This window comes from Paracoccidioides lutzii, assembly GCF_000150705.2.
Source record: "Paracoccidioides lutzii Pb01 unplaced genomic scaffold supercont2.15, whole genome shotgun sequence".
In the NCBI taxonomy this organism is placed as follows: Eukaryota; Fungi; Ascomycota; class Eurotiomycetes; order Onygenales; family Ajellomycetaceae; genus Paracoccidioides; species Paracoccidioides lutzii.
The window spans coordinates 929,974-953,541 of record NW_015440961.1 but is presented as its reverse complement, the minus strand read 5'-3'; the positions used below and the strand labels follow the sequence as shown (position 1 = coordinate 953,541).

At 41.1% G+C, this 23,568-nt stretch overlaps 5 protein-coding genes across 5 annotated transcripts; 2 read left to right on the top strand and 3 right to left on the bottom strand.

The window, feature by feature from the left end:
- Positions 1-5,760: 5,760 nt before the first annotated feature.
- PAAG_05816 (hypothetical protein) lies at positions 5,761-7,385 on the top strand (the record flags this gene model as incomplete). Its single annotated transcript, XM_015845685.1, has 2 exons — positions 5,761-7,145; positions 7,223-7,385. 2 exons carry the CDS (start codon positions 5,761-5,763, stop codon positions 7,383-7,385), a joined length of 1,548 nt encoding a protein of 515 aa, XP_015699911.1.
- A 3,828-nt stretch (positions 7,386-11,213) lies between these two features.
- On the top strand, positions 11,214-11,942 carry PAAG_05814 (hypothetical protein; the record flags this gene model as incomplete). The annotated part of the gene is made up of 1 exon (XM_002792485.1): positions 11,214-11,942. One exon carries the CDS (start codon positions 11,214-11,216, stop codon positions 11,940-11,942), a length of 729 nt encoding a protein of 242 aa, XP_002792531.1.
- A 781-nt stretch (positions 11,943-12,723) lies between these two features.
- Positions 12,724-13,518, bottom strand: PAAG_05813 (hypothetical protein; the record flags this gene model as incomplete). The annotated part of the gene is made up of 1 exon (XM_002792484.2): positions 12,724-13,518. The coding sequence occupies one exon, from the start codon at positions 13,516-13,518 to the stop codon at positions 12,724-12,726; it is 795 nt and encodes a 264-aa protein (XP_002792530.2).
- A 1,588-nt stretch (positions 13,519-15,106) lies between these two features.
- Positions 15,107-15,417, bottom strand: PAAG_05811 (hypothetical protein; the record flags this gene model as incomplete). Its single annotated transcript, XM_002792482.2, has 2 exons — positions 15,107-15,186; positions 15,339-15,417. 2 exons carry the CDS (start codon positions 15,415-15,417, stop codon positions 15,107-15,109), a joined length of 159 nt encoding a protein of 52 aa, XP_002792528.2.
- Positions 15,418-16,637: 1,220 nt separating this feature from the next.
- Positions 16,638-20,738, bottom strand: PAAG_05810 (DRK1 histidine kinase; the record flags this gene model as incomplete). The annotated part of the gene is made up of 3 exons (XM_002792481.2): positions 16,638-16,664; positions 16,733-20,332; positions 20,508-20,738. The coding sequence occupies 3 exons, from the start codon at positions 20,736-20,738 to the stop codon at positions 16,638-16,640; spliced, it is 3,858 nt and encodes a 1,285-aa protein (XP_002792527.1).
- Positions 20,739-23,568: the final 2,830 nt, after the last annotated feature.

Below are 23,568 nucleotides of genomic sequence, written 5' to 3'. Positions count from 1 at the left end.
TTCCTAATCTCACTCACTGAGCAAAGAATAAAAAGTTTTGAAGAATAAGTAGTTAACTCAACTTTGAAAAAAAAGTAAGTTAAATAAATAATAATTAATTATTACACTCTGAGTAGTTAAAGACATACAATACTTATAGAGATATATGATTTTAATTTATATGCAAGATGACAAGAGCTGCAATACTTTTTACAGTAGAAAAAATCACATATCATAGATAAATTACTCAGCTTGAGTAAGTATTACTTATAAAAAATATCTTTAATATAAAGTCAATCATATGATTAATAATTATAAACTATAACTTAATATATTTATTAATAATTAATTATTATCATATATATGACGGCATCAAATATATTAAAATCAAAAAAGCTTAAAAAGCACAGAGATAAATTCTATCATATTAATAAAGATGAAAAAAAAAATTAAAAAAAAACTTTAGAATTAAAGACAGTAATAACTGTAAATATTTTTTAATAATTATAATTATGAGTTGTAAAATTATAAAGTTATAAAAAAAAAAAAGTAAAATATATTTTTTTTCTTTATTCTGATAGTAATAAATACTTTTATAATAATTATTTTATATAATTAGTCTTTAATATCATTATAAATATATATTATGAATGATATTATCAATATTAATAAACACTTTATATCATATTTCTATATCAATAAATATTTTATATTTTTATATATATTTAAAAAATAAGTATTTTCTAAAAATATTGAGATTAGTATTTATGAAAGAAAAGAGTAACTATGATGTTAAGACTTTTAATGCTAGTTTTTTATTTTTATACTACTTATTAAAATATTTTAAAATTAATATTTTCTAGAAAATTAATATTATTTTAAAATTCAATACTTTAAAATCAATATTTAAAATTAATATTTTTTAAAAAATAGAATTAATATTTTATAAAAAATTAAATTATTATATTATTAATTTTTTATTTTATAGAAGATTAAATATTATATATATTATTATTTATTTATATATATAAATATTTTAAATCTATAAAATTTCTTTAAAAGATTTAATAATTAATTATTATTTAATTTTATATATATTTTTACTTTTTTATGATATTAGTTATAGTACTTATTACACTATCTTTTAACACTTAATTTATTTATTTCAAATATTCTCATATATTATTATTATTATTATTTATTTTATATATAAATATAGTTAAAAATTATAATATTTATTTAATTAAATTTAAATTTAACTATTTTATATTTAATCAATAAATATATTTTAAAATATATAATTATAAAATAAAACTTTTTTAAATTTTAATATTTAATTTTTAATTTATTTTTTAATAAATATTATATTTTTATTAATTTTTTAAATTTTTTATATAATTTTATATATTATAGATCTTTTTTATTTAATTTATTAAATTATTTTAAAATTTTTTTATAATAAAAAATTAATATAATTAATATATAATATAATTTTAAATATATATAAACTATTAATAAATATATAAATCAATTAATTAAATAATATAAATTTTTTTTAAAAAAAACTTAATATAGATAAAAATTATAGAAATTAAATATTTTAAATATTTTATTAATAATATTAAATTAAACTTTTAATTATATAATTTAAAGTGTAATAATATAATTATTTTTATATTGATAAAACTAGTATTATTAATTAAATTTATAATAAAACTATTTATAGCTTATTTATAGAGACTTTACTATAGAAGTTAAATGAACATATATAGAATTATATGAAGTAAATAAAAAGTAAAATCAATGAAGTAAATAAAATTACTCAGTTAATAATAATATAATAGTAAAATAATTATAAATTTATTCAACATACTTACTTTAATAAATAAATAATGATAGTTAATGAAATATCTTTAATTAGTTTTAAAATAGTGATTAGTAGTAGAATTAAATTTGACATAATAGCTATAAGATTTTAGAAATAGAACTTATTATCTCATTTTTTAAATAAAATCTTCTGATAATATGATTTGTTTTTACTAAAAAAAAAGATTTTTATTTATTTATTTATTTATTTATTTATTTATATGATCAACATCTTATCTGATTAATAGTAGAATTTAACTTATATAAAATTAAATTTAGCTGTATTATTATTATTATTATTATTATTATTATTATTATTATTATTATAGAAAATCCAGAACAAAAGAGAACCAGATATCCTCGATGTCCTGTTCGAGAGAATGATGATGTCGTGCATTTTACCTTGAGTTGATGGATGATTTGCCCGCGAACCAGAGTAAAGTGATGAACTTTCATGCGACTGATAATAGGACACAGTGCTCACCTAAGGTGCGGCGCTAAAGATCTCGTTCGCCACCTTCACCAACCCAAAACGCTATTGGCGGATTGGACCAGCCGTTTTAGCTCCTCAATAACGCAATTTGGCCTGTCAGCCAAGGTTTTCTTCCAGAACAACCATGTCCGCAGCAACTAAACAGTTGCGCCGTTAGAGCCTCTTTCATCAGGCCAACGCTCCCGACCAAGGCAGATGAGAAGATTTGACTGACCCGGGTAATTTTGATTTGCAAGGGGTTGGAGTTGGGCGTGTCATCAACTTAGATTTATTGTTCCTGGTGAATTAGATTTTGTTCCTGTTCAGTCCTTGCAAGATGCAGATCATAAACAGGTGCCTTCTCTTGAGTCCGTCTGCCACAGTGGGACCTGTCAAAGTAAAAAAAAATGCAAAAAAGATGAACGAGGAGATATTAAACAGCGAACCGTGGCCCCAATTGACTGTCCCATCATTAATTTCTCAGAGAAGGGGAGAATGATACATTTCCACCTTTCACGAGCAATCTTCTGGCAGCTAATTTAAGCATGCGAAAACAGGTGGTGGATGACACATATTCTAGACCAACCAGCGGTTAACATAATAGAAAAGAGAGCAAAAAAGCCATGTCCCATAATTATCATTCTGATTCATCATTTACTTAACAGTAGGAATGACACATTTGAAATCACCTTTAATATGACATAAACACTTTGTTTTGCAGTGATTTTCCATTTAACAAGAACTTTTTATTTGTCAAATTATTGTTTTTTCTTATGACAGAAAGTTTGTGACAATGTCAGTGCTCATCTCCGGTCGCATATATATATATAAAACAGCACAGCGAAGGGAGTGAGTAATTGTCTAAATAAAGATCAATGATGTCTGTAATGTGCAGATAAGATGAAAATAGAAAAAGAAAAAAAAATTATTCAAGACTGTAATTTATATACTTGACTCTATCTTCAAACATATTTGATACCTAATAAGAAGAACTATGTATTCTTTCACAATTAACTAGAACCCAGCTTAAATATTGAAAGATTTTCATTTCACAGACTTTTTGATGCTTTAACTTTGTATTATTTTTCACTCAAGTCACTTGAGATTTCCTCTTTCAAAACATAACAAACATACAGTTATTTTTTAAGCTTTCTTAGTTGAATATTTCAATATCACTCTGTGATGCTGTTAGAAACGTATTAAATCTAAGTGAAATAAAAATTCATTTTATCATATCATAGGTTATAAGAATATCAACAGTTCTCTAATCTCAATAGCCCAATAGTCATATCTTATAGACTCTTAATCTGAAATTGTCTATCAGAGACTCTCGCAGCCCACACACAATTCTCTCGCACATTCTCACATATTCTGGTTAAATCATCGGTTGGTATGTTAAAAAGTTTTGAAAAAAGAGAAAGCAAGAATTTGATAAAAATTCCGCAAAATCATCAACCTCTAGAGGTATGCCCAGGTCGCTTAACGAAGCTAGCTGAAGTTAAACTACACCATCATCCTAACTATATACTCAAGAGTTGGTCGGGTGGAAGCGTGTCAAATTTTCGAGTACAAACTTTTAGGCAACCAGAGTTATTGATGACTTTGATGATGAAATGATATAACTATATGCCTTTCAGCAGCTTATTCACCAAAAACGGCCCATACCATTACTTCAGCCATGCAGGAATGGCATGCATTCAGAATTGGATCTGGAGGTTAAACCCCAGACGGAAAAGAGCCAGCAGACAGCAGCTCAAGAGCTGGATGTCGTCTATTTTTTTTTAATAAGTTGGGTCCGTCATACCAAGAAATTCTAATGAACGCAGGGAACGGAGGAGCAGTCCGAATCGCTGAAGCCATTAGGAGATCAATCCATCGCATCATACCAACTCAAAAGACGGGTGCATGCCGTTGAATGATGTAACAGCCTCAAGGGTACAAAGAGAAGAGAGGAAAACGCGAACTCCCCAACCAACCCCTTTTACCCTCTCCGCTTCCCTTTACCGCCCCCACCCGCAAACAAGAAAATATCGACAAAGCAGAAAACATACGGTAGCCTGGATTGGCTGGTGGTTACCGACCCCCAACTAGCAACAGGCCGGCTTAACTAAGTACGGCTGAGCGGACGGGAAGCTCTCGTTTTCCCACTCCCTATGACCATATGTGACAACACGGGAGCGATGCTGTAGGCCTTAAAATGTATTAGCAATCCGAAAATGGGTGTAAACTCACCGCAAAACTCGAAGATCTTCTTCTTTCGCTTGGGAAAATAATCATGCGGCTTGAAATATATTGAATTCGTAAGTCAGAACCCAGGGCTGGCTGGAAGGGGTTCAAGAGGCAAGTTCAAGATCGAGTGAAAGGAACTCCCGACGACGGAATTCAGCATGTGAGTGCGCAAAAAGCGAATTGATTATGATATTCGATGATATGATAATCAAGAGACGCTTGTTCTTCAACGGCAGCTAAGATGATGTTACGGCCAAACGTGGAATGGACGAGCTAGGCCAGAAGAGGCTAGCGTGGAAGCTGGCACAGGGCTTGTGCTAATCAAAAGCATAATTTTTCATGGTTTGCACCAAAGTCCAAAAATAACTTGGTGCAATGACCATGTGGCTAAGCGACGGGCGAAGTCACCCAGTCACCCAGCCCAAGCAGAAGAAGGGAGCGGGATACTTTGTGACAAAGGAGTTAAGCTTTTTGGGGGATTGCTTAAAATCTGGGGAGATGAAACATGTGAATATGACGAATGTGGTCCAATTTTTTTGGCATATTAAATTCTCCTGCGTTTCCGCCACCTTATCGCCACCAAACTGATGAATGAGCGGGATATCGGAAAATTTGCCCTTGGTAACTCGTAGGGCTGCTCAAGCAATAAGGATCCAAGGTTTTTCTCAAACGCTGATGATTATTAATTTTGAGCATAGGAGGCCTCGCCCAAACCATGTATGATTTCTTGATTGTGTTATATAAGTAATCATTCCACTTGCTGCTCTACAATTGAACAAGTAAATCCTTTTTTGTATTTACAACGGCTTTTTGAATTGAGTTGGTACGCAGTGAATTCACCATCTGGCAAGCCTAGAGAGACTCAGCAACGGGATTTTCTGAAATCGCATTTCCTTCACTCCATCGAAGAGCAACATCTACCCTCACCTCCTGTCCCGACTCAGCGTCCACATTTTCTACTTAAAATTCATCTCAAAATCTACAGTATTGGATCCTTATGCTCCCGGATTCAGGGAGGATTTTGGAGCTTCGCCCCTTTAGGTTTATGCAGGAATGAATCGGCCATAAAGCAATAAATTCAGTTGTTAAAAAGGTTATCACAGGCACGGACGTTATTTTAAATTGGAAAATCGGAAGAGGTGGTTCGTGAACGGTCACAGTCGTTACCGGTATATTATAGCTGATGAAATCAATCCCTGAAAGCCCTGGCGCTCATGGAGAAATTTAACGAATATAATAGCGAGAATTCCGGGACCCAGGATGGACAGCAAGGGTCATCAACACCGTCGGCCCAGACGGACTTCACAGCAGTGATCGACGAAAAGCAGATAGCGAATCGAACTAGTGAAAAGACAAGAGTGGAAGTTAATACAGACAAGGAGTTAGTCTGGCCTCAAAATATCGATTTGGACAAAGGAGTTGCCAATTACGATACAGAAGTCGATATAGAAAAGCATTCAAGCGAAACTTCCATCTCATCTAGCCCTTCGGTGGCGAATGGCGGACCGGAATCCCCAGATGATGGCCTCTCGAGAGACCGCGAAGGAAATGTGTACCCGGAGGGCGGACTCGAGGCATATCTCGTCGTTGTTGGATCCCTCATGGCGCTCTTTGGCTCCTCTGGGCTCGCAAACTCCCTAGGAACCTTCATGGCATGGATATCTACCCATCAACTAAAGGACTATAGCCATAGCAGCATCAGCTGGATCTTCGGCGTCTATGCGTTCCTCATGTTCTTTGCTGGCATCCAAATTGGCCCAATCTTCGACGCCAAGGGTCCTCGGTATCTCATCTTTGCGGGCTCGGTCATGGTTGTGCTTAGCATTGCTCTTATTGGGCTTTGTACGGAATACTGGCATTTCATGGTTGTCTGGGGAATTATTGGTGGTCTAGGCTCCTCCCTGATCTTCACTCCCGGAGTCGCCAGCCCGGGCCATTTCTTCTATCGGCTGAGAGGACGTGCAACAGGAATTGCCACGACAGGAGGAAGTCTTGGGGGTGTGCTATACCCGCTAATGTTGCAAGATCTGTTTCCAAAACTTGGATTCGCATGGGCAACCCGAGCTGCGGCTTTGGTAACGATTGTCTCAGTGGGGATTGGATGCATATTTATCAGATCAAGGCTGCCAAAGAAAAAAGCCACTAAGGAAAACATTCTCCCCGACTTCCGAATTTTAAGGGAACCGGAGTTTGCATTGACGACATTGGGGGTATTCTTCATAGAATTGGGCTTCTTCGTTCCCATCACCTACATCTCAGCATATGCTCTAGCGCATGGCATGTCGGAAAAGTTCTCATACCAAGTGCCTGCGATCTTTAATGCAGGGTCTTTCTTCGGGCGATGGATCCCAGGCTTCACAGCAGATTACATGGGACGGGTCAACACCATGATAGTGACTATCATAATATGCTTCTTATCCTGCGCGTGTCTGTGGTTGCCAGCCCAGGATAGCGTTGCAATGTTGGTTGCGTACGCTTTGATTTTTGGTTTTGGAAGCGGGAGCACCATCAGCTTGACACCTGTTTGTATCAGCCAGTGTTGTAAATTAGAACACTATGGGAGGTATTACGCGACTTCCTATACAATTGTTAGTGTTGGGTACGTTTCGCTGCCACTCTGGTCCCGTTTTTTAAAAACATACAGAACATGTGATACTAATGGCTTTCTTCGGTTAGATCCTTGACCGGCACGCCAATCGCAGGTTTCATTTTGACCCGCAATGGGGGTCATTACTGGGGCCTTATTACGTTTACTATCGTCTGCAATTTCGGGGCTTTGGTCTGTTTTCTCACTATCAAAATGCTTAGACATGGATGGAATCTGTGGGCGTTCTATTAAGACCTGCCAAAGTCGATATCAAGAGCTAGAAAGGAAGCAGGTTGGTTATTTTGCAGAAAAGGGAATACGTGACGTGTCAAAATATAAAATAGATCAAAAGGAAAAAATTTGCTCCGTTTCAGTTTAGTTGTGGGGATTCATAATAGAACTGTAGACGCATATATTAATATAAAATCAAAATTTGCATTGAATGACTGTTTTGAGTTCCGTCAAGCGAGGGGAAGGTGTTAATAAACGTGTAGGGGAAACCCATCCATCCTATGTAAGGTAGGTAGGGAGAAGGAGAAAGGCCTGTCTGTCGTTGAGGCATCTCACCGTATCCACGAAACAAGCCGAAGTTGGCGCCGTAGTGGATTTCTCCGTACGATTGGAGGAGGAGGTAGCACCTCTCCTTCTTTGTCCTTGCCATCCAACGGAATTTCTTTGTTGACTTTCCTGCTTCGTTGCTAAAACAAACCGTCATGGCCAGGGGGACGAAAAGGAGTCGGGCGGTGCGGGGGTCTCGCTTCATGTTTTTTTTTTTAAGGTTCGGGTTGGCGCGTACGAAGCGAGAGAAGCAAATAATAATAATAAGTTGCCCCGCCCTCCCCTGGCCAGAGAATTACCTTCTGGGCGATCATTGCAATACTGCATTCTTATTGGTCCTCTTCGGATGCATTCTCACGCTCTGATTTGGTTCGATGAGAACTTAGATTCACGTGATTCCCAGGGCCGGTAACCACGGTGATCATTGAAATTCTGTGTTCTTATTGGCCCACTTTGAAATGCATTCTCAAGCTCTGATTGGTTGGGAAGAAGCTCTGTTCACATGGTTCCTCTGGCCTGAAATCATGATGACGAATATCACGTTCGATGCGTTCGTGGTTCAGTCGGCGATCCCCCCCGAGGCCAGCTCCACAATACACAGGCTCTATCAACGACCACGTGCAGCAGGCAGAGTCGTGACGACTGACTGCAACTGTTGGTTAATATTAGATGCTAACAACAAAATAAAAAGCAGCTACAGCCTCATTCTCGCGACTTCTGAACTTAATAACTTAAAAAAAAAATTAATTACTTTAATAAAAATATTATAATATTGTAAGTCTGATGTCTATATTTCTCATTACATTTAAGATAAATACTTTTTTAAATCTCTATTAATCTGCTCAATTACTGTTAAAACATATATACTAGCTATCATTATAACATCGTAGGAGATTGCTATTCTTACTCAATTATTATTAGAAGATATATGCTAGCCATCACTATAATTGTATAAAAAGTTACTATTTCTATCATAAATAATATTTTCATAATAAATAAAGTTAATTATTAAATTAAAAACTGACATGGAAACTAGATTAGTTGATTATAAGAAGTTAATAAAAAATAAATAAAATAGAAATAAAACAATAAAGAAAAAAAAAAAAATTATAATTATAAAGATCAAATCAATTAACTTTGAATGTCAACAAAGGTATTTATTCAGAATGAAGAACATTTAGACTCTATAATCAAACAATAAAGTCATGTAAAAAGAGTGAGAGAAAAGAGTTATCAAAATCATAAATCTTGAAAATATGAAAAGAAAATCATTTATTTGTAAGTAAAGAACAATATGAAAAAAAAAAAAAAATTAATTTGTTATTTTCTTGTTTTCTTTGTTGTTTTGTTTTCTTTCGATTTTGTTTTCTTTTAAAAAATGAATATCTATTACAGAGCTGTTGAGTTAAAATCTCTATTATTCATAAAACTTTATAAAGGTGAGGTTGAAGTCTATGTGTGTTACTATTTACAGCTGCCTTTCTAATTCAGACTAGCTTTGCAATGATTTAGGTCAACAACAGTTCGTGCGCTACAAACGTATATGAATTTGTCAGTTGGGCAGCAAAGACATAATCCAGTTCTAGGCCTGTGAATGGCAGAGGAAGATATATAGATGGGCTTCATCTGGCAGATATATTTCCACATTTGACAGCAAACCAACCCTATATCAAAAGGGTAGCTTGCTGGTGTGTAATGGTGTATTCGGCAGTCTTGGGTGATACGACTGGGATATTGGGAATACTTATCCCCGCATTCGAGGCTTAAAGATATCAAAACCGTTGGGGCACGGCTGAAAATACCTAAGATCGCATCCCATATGGTAGCTTTTGCTGAACATGAGAACCGAGGCAACTTTCCAAAATGAAATTAAGAAGGGAGGAGTATTTCCTCGCCAAGGCAGATGCGGCCAAGAGGACGAAGGAGGCGGGAAGAAGATGGGTTTAACCGTTCAATATCAGCAACTATCATCACGCCAATGACGCAAGTTGGAGGGATCATTCGAGAAATCTTCCCAGATGGCTGTTGAGGAAAATTTAGGAGGCAACCTCCCACGCATGCATGTGCAGTACATGAGCATAACCAGATAGAGTACTTCTTGCGGCAAAATATCGAGGTAGTGAGAGCGTCACCTAGGATAGTGTGTCTTTTATGGGGTAATTTAGAACCTTGAGCTGCGTCTCGAGCTGTCTCTCTTCCACAGCAGAATCTGAAAATATTGTTCTATCCTTGTACGGGCCGCCTGCTCTTGGAGTTTGTTGTAGCCTAACTCTCCCATCACATTGTCTAGGCCTGAGACACTAGAGACTAGAGCTCGCCTAAGAATGCGCAGATTCACGGTATAAGCTTCTTGCTAAATAGTTGAGACTGGAAAGCTAAAAGATAGGCAGCTGAATGAAAGAGGACACTTGCACTGGGCCGTTGAAAATACAAAAAAACATTGTTGGAATGTCTCTGAACCATGGGTGCATGATGAAAGCCATGGCGCTAGGATTGACTGAAACAGAGCGAGTTATGGTTTTTGTCATTGATATAGACGTACGAGCTATCCATCTAAGGGCCAAAACGGAGTCCGACCTAGCCTGAAGGTGCTGTGCCAAGTGACATCGGTGGTTGAGCCCGGCGATGCTGCGAACGACGATCAGGTTTCATGAACCGGTGCCAATTGCGGTCACGTGGAACGTCAAATAAGGCACACATCATAAATTACAAGTGCTATTTTTAGGCGATACGTCTATTTGTGGTATTTTTGCTCCTTTTCCATGGCAATGTTTTGGGGGATACATTAGCGTATGTTACAAGACCGAGAGCCGGATTAGTCATCTGCAACTTGGCATCTGTTACGGGAGACTTCCAGGACTTTGATATTCAAAACATCCCCACCAAAACATTTTTAACCTCTGGTACGATGGAGTATGAGTATGGGTATGCCGGCTTGCAGAAAACCTAACTCTCAGTAGCTTATAGCTACCATAGCAACCATGTGCGGGCCAATGTTTTTTTCGGTGGCTGGTGAGCTTTCGTAGCGGGATTTTTCCACCTTTTCCTGCTAAAACTCCTCCTTAAGGAGATTCTTCAAGAGTCTGGTCTTTTTGGTCCTCGTCGTTGAGGTTATGCGATACCCACCATATGGATTAGCTGGCCAATGCCAGCTCGTTAATCCTCCGTCATGATGGTCACCTGAGGCTGGCAGGCCCGGACGGACGTGTGTTGCTGGTTGATAGTTCTCTAAACAAGTCTCAGCATATATATATATATATATATATTTATATTTACATGTTGTTAGAGAAGGGACCATTTCTCCTTCATTTTCCTTCCAATTCTCCAGCTCTCTACACTCTCTTGAAGAAATTCTGTTTCTTTTCAAAAACAATACTCTCAAATCTATTCATTTGAGCAAACTCACTCGCTCTCAGTTCTCAGCTGTCTGCCTATCGTTTTCGTGCCGTGCGGCTACCTCAGTCGCTTATATATTCTAGCTATCATCTTGACGATTCTCTCTAAAGTGTTCGGGTTTGCACCATGAAACTTTCTGTGACGCTCTTAGCGGCAGCGCTCGCTGAAATCGTGTTTGCACTTCCAGGGGGTTTTCTGACTACTCCATACCCAACGAGCAGCAGCTCTGTCGCACCTCAAACAACGGTCAGCGTAGGGCTAACCCCTCCTGCTTTGACCTATTCACTCCATGTTACCAATGTCTCTGCCATTACTGTTATTTATACAACGACCGATACGGTAACGACAACATCGTTTGTTCCACGTTCGAGCCCAGTCGTTCTCGATGGCGTTTCTACCTACTATAGCACATGGTTAACAATGTCCATCGGCGAAACAACGACATACTACATCGTTTCCTCAACATTAATGCCGTCTTCTACAACCCCTACTCTACCTGCCTCTGATCCTCCATCTACTTCTGGAGATCCACAAGGCCCTCCGGCTCCTACCGTTACTGTGACACACTCAATGACAGTCACCGAGAGTAGTCATGCCTGTGGTGCTACATCATCAGAAGACTCTGTTCAATCTCAAACGTCGCCAACAAGCGATTGCGAAAATTGCCAAACAATTATCTACACTGAAATCGAAACAAGCGCTAAAACTATCGTTGTTCCTATGACAACCTCCAAGTCCTCTACCTCTAGAAGGTATCTTCCTTCCGGACATTCTGTTTCTAGCATGCATCCTGATTCCACAGGGGATCCTACTTCTACCGAACATCCCGTTTCCACCCAGCCTCCCGCATCTTAACCTACCAGCACCAATATAGCCAGTACTAGCACAGTCACCGTTGTTGAGACTTCATAATCAACATATCCAGAGTACCCTGTTAGCACTGGATACATCACAACACCACGAGGCGGGTATCCGGTCGTTTACTTGACGGGATGACACGGGTCTTATTTTCGAAAGCAGGAACACGAACGATGTCGGAGGATTATCTTTGGAACCGTCGGCTCCTTTCTTCTACAAGTCTTTGAGTTTTATTCAGATATCCTTTGATTTGTTTCCAGTTTCTCTCTTCTTATTCGCCTAATGGGGAAAATTGTCTGTTTGTATCTCTTAACGATTCTCCTTCAGCATGCTCTTTTCAGCTTTCCATTTTCGCGAGTTTTAAATTCCCTGTGTATTTCCAGCCATTCCTGATTTTATATAGCGCCAGCGTTGTTATTATGTCCCCGCCCTTTATGATTAGATGATCTCTTAAATAGTCCTTATCTAGATGAATAGCTCTCATGAGCTGACTATTGTCCAGCTCTTAATCACTCCTTATGAATGCAATTATCAAACTCTACGTCAAAATTGAAAACGTCAACCCTTTCCTTGTTAGCTCATATGTATTGAGATTAGGATTATTGGAATTAATTATTGTCATAGCTCTAGCTTAGAGACAACAAAAATATCAAACCCGCAACTGACAGAAAATGACGCCTCTGCTAATGTCATGGCTGCATAAACGCTCATTATTAGGTGCTCTCCGGCGGAATAAACTTCGATCCATACACTCAATGACCCAGTACTGTTGTCCGAACTAACAATGATCATCTCTCGGCGCGCAAACAGTCTCCTTCAGAAATCTGACTAATTCCCTGGTATCCTCAGCCTCTGCATCCCTTTCATTCCGGATCTCAAGCGAAAACATCTGAAGGCCTCTCATTCTCTGGAAGGGAGCGTGCCACTCTGCCTCCAACGACCGCGAAAGCCCCTCAGGCAGCGACACCAAAACGAGCATCAAATCTTTGAGACCCCGCATCTTAGAGGTCAACACTTCGCAGAATTCATCGTGGACTTTTCTCTCGTCCTCCTTGTAACTGCCGCCCGCCGAAGCAGATGTCCATGCCATCGATCCAGTTCTCGGCTGGCTATTGACACAAGAGGGCCCGGCCAAACTCTGCACCTGCAGGTTAGCGGGAGCCTGCAGGGATCGCACATTCGACAGGTTCTCCGGCCCGATGAGCTTGGCGAATACGTTCCATGTCTCTTGCAGCGAAACCCGGAATATGGGTCTGGAGTAGAACAGAGGAGCAGCTTCTCTGTGGATTTGGCGACATGTTAAGAGGATGCTGGAGATTTCTGGTTTTCGTACGGAGTACGGAGCGTACATGAATCTCGTTCTGCCCCGTTCGGGCGTGCGGATGTGACTGATTTGTTCCTTGTTGTGGAGGAGATGGATTGTGTCGCGGTCGAATAAGCATTTGTAGATCTGTATGCGGATTTCCGGGGGTAGGCGAGTAAGGAAATAGCATTCCTGTTCCCTTTTGAGTCCCGGGGCGGGCGCTGGGATTTTTTTGGCGAAACCCAGGAGGGATTTAAGAAGATCCAACATTTGGGTTCAATTTTGATCAATCTAAAATGTGAGGAGTTGCAAGGTTGAAAAGGTCATATATATATATACGTTGCACAGGAGGAGGATCTGACATATATGTGTGCCCAGCAATCGAGGCCGACGGGTAGCTTATATAGAATGGACAGCAAGCAGAGCCAGAGCGGCATGAACAAAGTCAGTTAGCGAAAGACGATAAATAGTTCATTATGCATCTTTACTTTCCTCAAGACAAGAAGGAATGAAGCCACAACAAATATCTGAGTTATGGAAGTTTAGAGTTACGTGTCTAATTATAAACCTGGGGAATACAAACTCTGATCTGATGTGTTCCTGACCCGTTGAACCTTAACGCCAAAGTCTCCAGACTCTCAGCCAGGGGGTCGGTTACTAACCAGATTGTGTGTATATATGCTTCAGGCGACATGAAGTCGGGATGTTTATGGAGACCCCAGGGGGCTGTTTCATGATGACCTCCTAGGGTTGCTGCAGCCGAAGTGTCCATAAAGCGCTGATTGGCGATCCGCTTTTCTGAAACCCAAAATGGCTGGATTCAGTCACTACCCACTGCTAAATATATCTCCCAGAAGTGCGAAACGCCAGGCAGAAGAATAATCGGCTTTTTTGACTGGAAGTATGGAGGAAACGCAGTGAGACACTGATTCACCCTTCCTTTGTTGCTCCGACCAGTTGGAACAGTTGCAATGTGCGAAGACACAGCTTCAGTCCCCTCCCCCGAGCCCCGGGGCCCTGCACTCTCCGTGGCGCTGATGCTGATGTTAAATAGTTGACAAGTTGGGCCACTTATGACTCGAAAATGCTGTTAACCAGCAGAAAACCCCATTGGGCCCTGGCTCCGCTAACAGCAAGTTGTCTTAGTTACCGACTCTCAGGGACAGCAGATGCCACACAACAACGATGTCTTCCTCTTCCACGGCACACAGAGTAAGGATCCTTCACGGGCACTACAAAAACCGACTGTACCCTGGTAGCTCCCACTTTGATCAGAAACAGACGCTTGCGTTATGCATTTGCGACCCGGTATTTTGATCTTAAACCGCCTGTTGTGAAATGCGCTACGTCACTTGTTCAGAGTGCATAGGGGAGTTTTAACTGACAGGGAGCTGTTGTCCCCTGCGATCTGGGATTGGTTTATTTGATATCCACAACATGCGTGCGAAAGACCCTCAAAGGCCAAAAAGTGGAACCATATCAACTGAGGCTCTTGTCATGTAACTAACTACAGTCTGATCTTGCCTTCAGCCTTTGAATTGATGACAGAGACCCATCATCATCATCATCATCATCATCATCATCATCATCATCATCATCATCATCATCATCATGGCTCAATCGGATAAAATTACATTCCCAACTGTGGTTACTACTGGCTGCAGTGAAGAAAGTAGCAGCGCCTTTTGAGAGCGGCCTACATGTCTTTGCTGCTTGCTGGAAAGGATGTCGGGTCTTGAGCGCTAACCACCCCAACATGACTCTGATTCAGCTTGATGTGGTATCTCCCTCAAGTGTAGCTGTGGGTGTAGCTGTGGCCGCCAAATTGGTCAGTGAGAGAACAGGGGGCCAAGCTAGATTACCTAGTCAGCAACACTGACAAGGCATCGACGTCAAATGGAGGAGGCAATGCCATCATCCTCTGCACCGCCGGACGCCCTATTACCAACAGCAACACACAAAATGCACGGATGCCAGCCACCTACATAACAGCCTAGAAATATTTCCACCGCATTTCTTTCTCCACTTGAAGAAGAAAAAAAGAAAAAAGATAGTAAAAAAAAAAAAAAAGGGGGGGGGGGGGCAGATACCATTCCGCTCAAAGTCGTTCTGCAGTGTAGGTGAGATGTTGAAACAGCCAGCCCAGATAGCCTCAACCGATAACTCCATGACACAGATAGAGATACATGCCACATCTAAACTACCGAGTTCCCCCTTTGCCATATCTCAAGCAGCGCATATAACTAATACCATCCATCCACCCATCCGTTCCTCGTCATCGTTATAGTTCATCATAAATCTCAAAAGGTGGGTATGAAACTGAAATACAGTTATTTTTGTTGCGGGTTAAACAGAATGAATGCAATTCAAAAAAGCGTAAAAGCAAGTTATCAATAAACAGCAATTGCGGTACCAAATTACAGATTTGGGGGTGGAGGGGGGGGATTGAAATGAAGAAAGAAAACAGCCATCAAATTGTTTTTTGGTTTCATGCAAAACCCGTAGCAGAAATGGGTAGTTAACATACCTGAAAGCCGACCCACATCGTGAATTACGTGAGAGAGATGCGGCGAGAGAGAGCAGAGTGAGGAAATGCGAGATAAACAGAGAGAAATATATCAAAATGAAATCAATATTTATAGAAAAAAGTAAAAAGGTGGAGAAACATTGAGATAAACGTTACTACTTCGTTTCCCCCTCTCAGGACCAAAAATGCAAACATAAATCACCTATACACACAAAATCAAGATGAACGAGGATGGAATCGAGAATGATTTAGAAACATAATCGAAGACAAAATATATGAGATCATTGTGTAACTATCCACTAGATCAGGTCGTCTAGGTTTCCCCAAGGACGAGAATATTTGGGTATGTTTTAATCCACCAAACTCGCAGCCACGCCATACGCCATAAAAGTTTTAAAACAGGAGATAAATATAAGAGTTTGAAAGTCGTGTTAATTGAAAATGCGGGAAAACAGGATGTGTAGTGTACGGGAAAGGAAATGGGAAAGAGAGAAATTGGGGAGGATATCAACGATGCTGGGAACGGTAGATTGAGAAAAGAAGAGGAAGAAACGAGATCAGGTGAGATGCAAATGTGAGAAAGGCAAATCAAATCAAAAAACATACAAAGACGAGAGAATTACCAAGGAAAATTAATTGGAGCGAAATATATGCAGAAATCATAACCCGCCGTCTTACACCAGCCCCATCCCCCCCCCCCCCCCCCCAAAAAAAAAAAAAAAAAAGAAAAAAGAAAAGAAGAAAGAGTTTTCAAAAGAAAGAAATCGCCATAACATAACAGCAAAAAAGGGGGAAATTTCACTATTCGAGAGCCAAGGGTGACGCTGCTCCAGAGCGTTCAAACAGGAGGGATAAACTATGACTATCTTCTGTGTGACCGGAGGGTATGCTTATTTTGATTATTAGCAAATAGCAAAAGGGAATTAGTTGATCACAGGGGAAGCGAACTATACTCACCATGTCAGGTTTCCGATTCAAGCCGGGATTAGCACCAGACGAACCCAAAGCCGCCATAACTCTACTGTCCATGGCCAGTCGTTGATTCTTCGCTTCCGACGATTGCACCAAGGTGTTACTAGTGAGATGGTGCGTGTCATCGCCACCGCCCAACGCTGGCGGTTCATTGCTCTTATCCAACAGGGAGTCACCAAGCGTCACGCACTTGAGGATCATTTGAACCATTTGGTTATGCTTCAGGGGTTTAGCTAGGTATTCGTCCATCTGGGCCTGGATGCATTTTTCTCGATCGCCAAGCATTGCATGCGCGGTTAGGGCGATGATGGGTGTCCGTGGCAGTCCGTGCTCTCTCTCGTATTCGCGAATCTTGCCGGTGGCTTCGAATCCGCCCATGACGGGCATCTGGACGTCCATTAGAATAACGTCAAATCGACGTTGCTTGATTGCTTCCAGTGCCTGGAGGCCGTTGCTGACAACGGTAACATCATGGTTGCATTTCTCTAGTATCTTGACTGCAACTCGCTGATTTACGTCATTGTCTTCGGCCAAAAGGATATCGAAAGACCTTGTATGGTCCGTGGTAATGGGTGTGGAACGCCCCTCGAGGGCAGGTATCATGCCGTTACCTAAATCGACAGGCAGACATGGCGTCGTCATGTAGGATGTTATACCCAAATCCAGTGCTGATTTCAGGTTAACGGAAACGACGGGACATAATAAAACAATCGGTATGTATTTAAATTCATCATAGGTGCGTAGAGACTTTGCAGTGTTGACCGAGTCAACGATGATAACATCGTATGCATGTCCCGAATCCTTGCCCGAGGAATCCTGGATCTCAGGTGGAGGAATCTGCGATTCGTTAGTGACGACAATGGGATCCAAGTCAAGCTGCTTCAGCATATTAGTGATTTCCTTTGCGTAACCGCCGGTTTCGCCTCTGTCAATGAACAGAACGCGGTGATTTTTGTAGGGCAAAAGTGATGCGGCAATGTTGCTGACGTCTTGATCTGCCATTTCCACAACGCAAGTGAAATGGAATTTGCTTCCCTGGCCAAATTCAGAGGTAACCCAAACATCACCGCCCATGAGGTTAACTAATCGCTTAGAGATCGATAATCCCAGGCCGGTTCCGCCGAATTTCCTCGTAGTCGACCCGTCAGCTTGTTGGAAAGTGTCAAAAATCAGATCCAGTTTGTCCTCCTCGATACCAATTCCAGTATCTGAAACAATGAATTCGAAAGAATATTCATTCGGTCTACATTCCTCTCTGTCGGACTTGAGGATCGTGACCCTGACCTCTCCACGTTCAGTAAATTTGATAGCATTGCCAACCAAGTTCAGTATAATTTGTCGTAATCTGAATGGATCGCCAGTAACAAAGTCTGGAATAGAGCTGTCCACTTGGTATATCAGGTTCAGGATTTTCTCGTTTGCCTTCACAGCTAACGTCTTGAGTGCATTGAATACCGCACCTCTCATGCTGAATGGAATCTTTTCAATAACCATGCGGTTCGCTTCAATCTTCGAAATATCGAGTATGTCGTCAATGATGGTTAGTAAGCTGTTGGCCAGACTGTGCACCACGTTCAACATTTCTCGAGGATATGGCTTAAGATCGTCAGTATCTAACGTGAGCTGGGTCATGCCTATGATGCCATTCATCGGGGTTCGGATTTCGTGACTCATATTTGCAAGGAATTCAGATTTCGTTCGGTTGGCAAGTTCTGCCGCTTCTCTGGCAGCGGTGTTTCGCTGAATGCTATCTCTGAGATTTGAAACCATCTTATTGATCTTCCGCTTGAGCTCATCCATCTCACCAGAAGCATTCACGGTGATTAATTTGGTGAAATCACCATCAGTGGCTGCATCTGTAATTTCTCCAAAAGCGCGCACTTGGGATGTCAAGTTCTCAGCCATGGTATTGACGTCTTCAGTGATCTCCTTCCATCTACCAGAGATTCCTTCAACATTGGCTTGCCCACCCATCTTTCCATCGACTCCAACATCACGCGCCACTCGTTTGAGCTCATGCGCGAAGTTGGCAAGACGATCCACCATGTTATTGATCGTCACTTTCAATGTGAGTATCTCGCCTTGAGCATGAACCTCAATTTTCTTAGAAAGTTCTCCCTTGGCGATAGCCTGCGTGACGTCAGATATCCCTCGCACCTGGGAGGTCAAATTTTGAGCCATGGTGTTGACGTTGTCGGTCAGATCCTTCCATTTACCCTCCACATTATCGACCTTGGCCTGGCCACCAAGTGTTCCATCTGTGCCAACTTCTCTCGCAACTTTGCTGACCTCAAATGCAAATGTGTTCAGCCTATCCACCATTCCGTTGATAGTATTCTTCAAATCCAGGATCTCTCCTTTCACATCTGCAGTGACTTTCTTGGTCAAGTCACCTTTGGCGACAGCGGTGGTGACATCAGCAATCTCTCGGACCTGAGTAGTAAGATTCATAGCCATGCCGTTCACATTTTCAGTCAGATCCTTCCATGTTCCCTCGACATCATGAACAGTGGCCTGACCACCAAGAACACCATCCGTTCCGACCTCTTTGGCAATTTTCGTGACCTCCTGTGCGAATTGCTTCAATTGGTCAACCATGGAATTTATGATAGTTTTCAAAGCAAGGATTTCACCCTTGCAATTGGCCTGGACTTTCTGTGTAAGATCGCCCTTGGCGACTGCAGTCGTTACCATTGCAATATCGCGAACTTGAGTTGTTAGGTTTTCGGCCATGGCATTAACATTAACTGTAAGTTCATTCCACTTTCCTTGGACTCCATCTATCTGAGCTTGTCCTCCAAGCACGCCTTCAATACCCACGTCTTTGGCGACCCGGTTTACTTCAATAGCAAAAGTACGAAGTTGATCCACCATGGTGTTGATGGTTTGTTGGAGCTCTAAGATTTCTCCCTTGGCCTGACTTTCAATCTTCTGGCTGAGGTCACCGTGAGCAACGGCAGTCGTAACAGTTGCGATTTCTCGCACCTGATCCGTAAGGTTCTTTGCCATGATGTTCACGTTTTCGGTAAGTTCCTTCCAGATACCATGAACTCCACTGATCTGGGCTTGTCCACCAAGAATACCTTCAGTTCCGACCTCTCGAGCCACCCGGGACACTTCACTTCCGAAAACCTGGAGTTGATCCATCATAGTATTGATGGTGCGTTTGAAGGTTGTGATTTCGGGGTCCATTTCCAACGGATGTATCTGTACTTTCATAGACAAGTCTCCATTTGCGACTTGCGTGATAATCCCACCAATTTCTCGTAATGCTTTTTGGAAGGCCTCGTTGGCCTGTTGGTGTTTTCGCAACTCGCGCTCTAATATGCTAACATCATCAATTTTCACCCTCCCCAGAGCTTCCTCAGTGCGCTTCTCCTGGTTCCTGAGTTCCTCGCGAACTTTAGAGATCACATCTTTCTGTAGTTGTATTTCTTGTGCTTGGAGCTGAACTCTGTTTAGTAAGAAATGTATATCCTCTTTGTAGTTTGTGTCAGACTCCGGCAGGGATTTGGAAGACCCTTCGAGGTCACTGTGTTGTCCGCTGGCAAAGTTTGGGGCGCGAGTAGATCGTCGAGATGGAGGCTATAAATATTTAACAAGCATGTTAAAATCAAACGTTTCCATTCAGCGCAAGCAAAACCCGCTAAGGAGGATTTCCCCAATATTACAAAACACGGTGGGACCTAGATGGACAATATCGGAATAAAATAGAAGGGTGTAGTAAAAAGCAAAAAAGGAAAATTCCAAGGCAACTAACCACGAAAGATTGCATGGTCACTATCCTCCGGATTAGGTCTTCTAACTCATGTTCCAAAACAGCTTTTCCATCACTCTCCTCGCCTGGTAGCTTTATCTTCGTCACATCGCCGTTGGTAGAGTTATTTGCCTTGTAGCCGCCAAAGGGAAAAGATGCGGAATTCGGGACATCCTTCGCCAGGCCCTGTAATATGCCAGCCACGGCGAGGAGTGTTTCATCACCGCGAGTCATGTTGACCTACAATAACGAAAACACCCAAGAAAGGAGACTATTAGCTAAACCGACATAACCAAAGATCCTAGGGAGCACGTAAATAAGGGGAGAGTATCGTCATCTAAACAGACGACATTAGGTGGTGGTAATACTGGTGGGTAGGGTAAGTGGATGATATCCTTGCTGTGTGGGTTAATACCAACCTGGAGCGTCGGGTGCTCTTCGACAAACGAGCACCACTGCTAAACCGTCATGAGGCAGCAGGAATTTGCAGAATGTTCCTCTGTATCGCTTACAAAGAAGACCCCAGGAGAAGTGAGGGAGAGTAGACGTATATAGTATCGTTAGGGAGAAGAATAGGCGAGATATGAGATGGCGACGGATGGAGGTGAACAGAGGTTTTGATGGAGGACGTTGGAGGGAACGAAGGCTGCTGCTCCCTTATGGGCGAGGCTCCTGAAGAAACGGGGTTTGGTTTGTTCTAGCAAAACGGAGAGGATATGCTCACTAAATGACTTGACTGAACCGACTACTGGCTGGCCTAGCCGGTGTCTGTCTGCTGGGACCCTTGAAGCAACGAGAGGGCGACAGATGGTCAATAAAAGTGACACACGGGATACATACCAAACCAGAGAGGTATTAGGTATTCATCACATATTTACATACAGAGTACACGCATACAACGACAAGAATTCTGCCACGCTATGAGCAGACTAGGCTGGGTTAGCACGGGACGCCGTCTGAGCAGATCTTGACGAGTCCGCCACGAGTGTACGCCAGCGGCCCACCGTGGAAGAATGAAAATGTGCCACTGCTTGGGTGCTGGGGTGAGGAAAAAAAAAAAAAAAAAAAAAAAAGAAGAAGGGAAAAAAGAAATGAACACCTTGACGCTCATTGGGCGAGCACGAATTATTCCATTTCAACATTGGCTTTTTGGTTGGTATTGGCTGTTTCTTCCGAGGAGATGGTCCGGTGAATTAATTGAATTTTATCTAACAAATTGGTTACCCATCGAGTCTTCCGTACAACTGTCCAGCATACATCATACACGACATCATGTTTATTACTGGGTGGCAGTCGATTTCCGGCAAAATTGTCAGAGGCCCACACAGCCGTCATTTTCGGTGTAGTTCGTTGCCGCTGGGCAGAAAAGGTTGGCACTAGGCACATCTACCTTGGTAGGGGATGCACACCGGGCTCCGTAGCCAAAACGATCAATATCCTCACACCGAAAACCACCCTCCATTTTTCTACGCAATACTCCGTCCATGCGCCGTACATCAAACACCAATATCTCAAGAATACGAACCTCCTCAGGAACCAGCAGCGGTAAAATGCTGCGGAATACATATACATATATATATATATATATATATATATACAGTCTGGTAATTCATAAGAGTTGAACGCAGTTTAAGATCTCGGTCGGAAAAACCTTCGGCGTTGTTGTTTATGCGAAAAACCATAGACACCCCTTCATCAAAAATGCATACAACTGGTCATACCTCACACATATCTCGTATATCTCATACACATCTCTATTTGCTTTCGGTAGCGGATTTTATCATATTTCTCAGACCCTTATCCTTAACTGACCCTAATCCTAATCCTAACTTATCCCTTACCCTGTTGAGGGCGGAGGTTGAATAGAGATGTATTTGTGATGTATGTGCACAGTGTGTAGACTGTGTTTATGTTAGATGAGGTGGCCAGAGTTGATCATGGTTTTAAGAAAGTGAGCACCATTATTATTAAACCATGTTCAACTGTAACCTATTGTCGGAGTGCCTAGGTACAGACCAAGCATTGCTTGTCTTGTGAGGGAGCCAAAGTCCTGCACATGCAAAAGACTTGGCTAATGCCGTTTCATTTTTTTTTTTTTTTTATCTTTCAGGGATAAAAAGAAGGGAGGGGGGGAGGATTATCATGAACTATGTGCATGTTGTTCTTGTATGTGCGGAATACGGGTATCTACCTATCTATATTTTATCTCAGTCGACTACTATATCTACTACTATATAGCCCTACCCTCCCACAGAAAAGGGCAAAGGGTATCCCGGCGACAACCTAGCTTGAATTTCGGGGAGGGCTGCTCTAGTTGAATTTTGGGGGTTGGGAAAGTCAGAAGAAGATCGAACGCCTTGCCTTGCCTTACCTTGCCCCATATCTCGCATGATAAACTGATATTTAGGTCGGACATTGGAGTTGGGCGGCGGCTTTAACATTTTCTTTTTTGCTCTTGGTCCACAGCCATCTATTATGGTTTTTCTCATCGACGTATGGGGAGTGTGTCGACAAGCATTTGTCAGGGAGATGCAGTATCTTAAAATCTTACGCACACCATAATGCGTTGATCTTGTTAAATGGTGTCCAAGCATGGATGGTCATCAACGAACCCTCGTATAATTGTTTGGATATTTCAAGGTATATACCTAATCACAGTGCCTATATGTCTTGATACTTCGGGCGTTGATTGCAGAATGAGAATACCTGGAGCTCTCAACCATATTATCTTATACAAGGCTTTCAAGGTTAGTTCGACAATAACTGGTCTTAGCTACATTTATTGAAATCCGCTCCCTTTTCTTTCTATTTACCTGATGGAACTATGCCGATGAGAAAGGGCAGTATTCTATTTAACACGACCGCGTCCAGATGAAATTCAATCCCTTTTATCGTCCTTTTAATGCCTTTTCTCCAACTTAATTTCCAGTCGTCCCCGAAACTAATTCATCCTCTCACTACTACCGAAGGTCGAATCCATTCTTGAGCTGCGCACCATGGTTAGGGATGATATTATCCCTTCCAGGCTCGATCCATGGTTGCGGTAAAGTTTTTATCTTCGCAT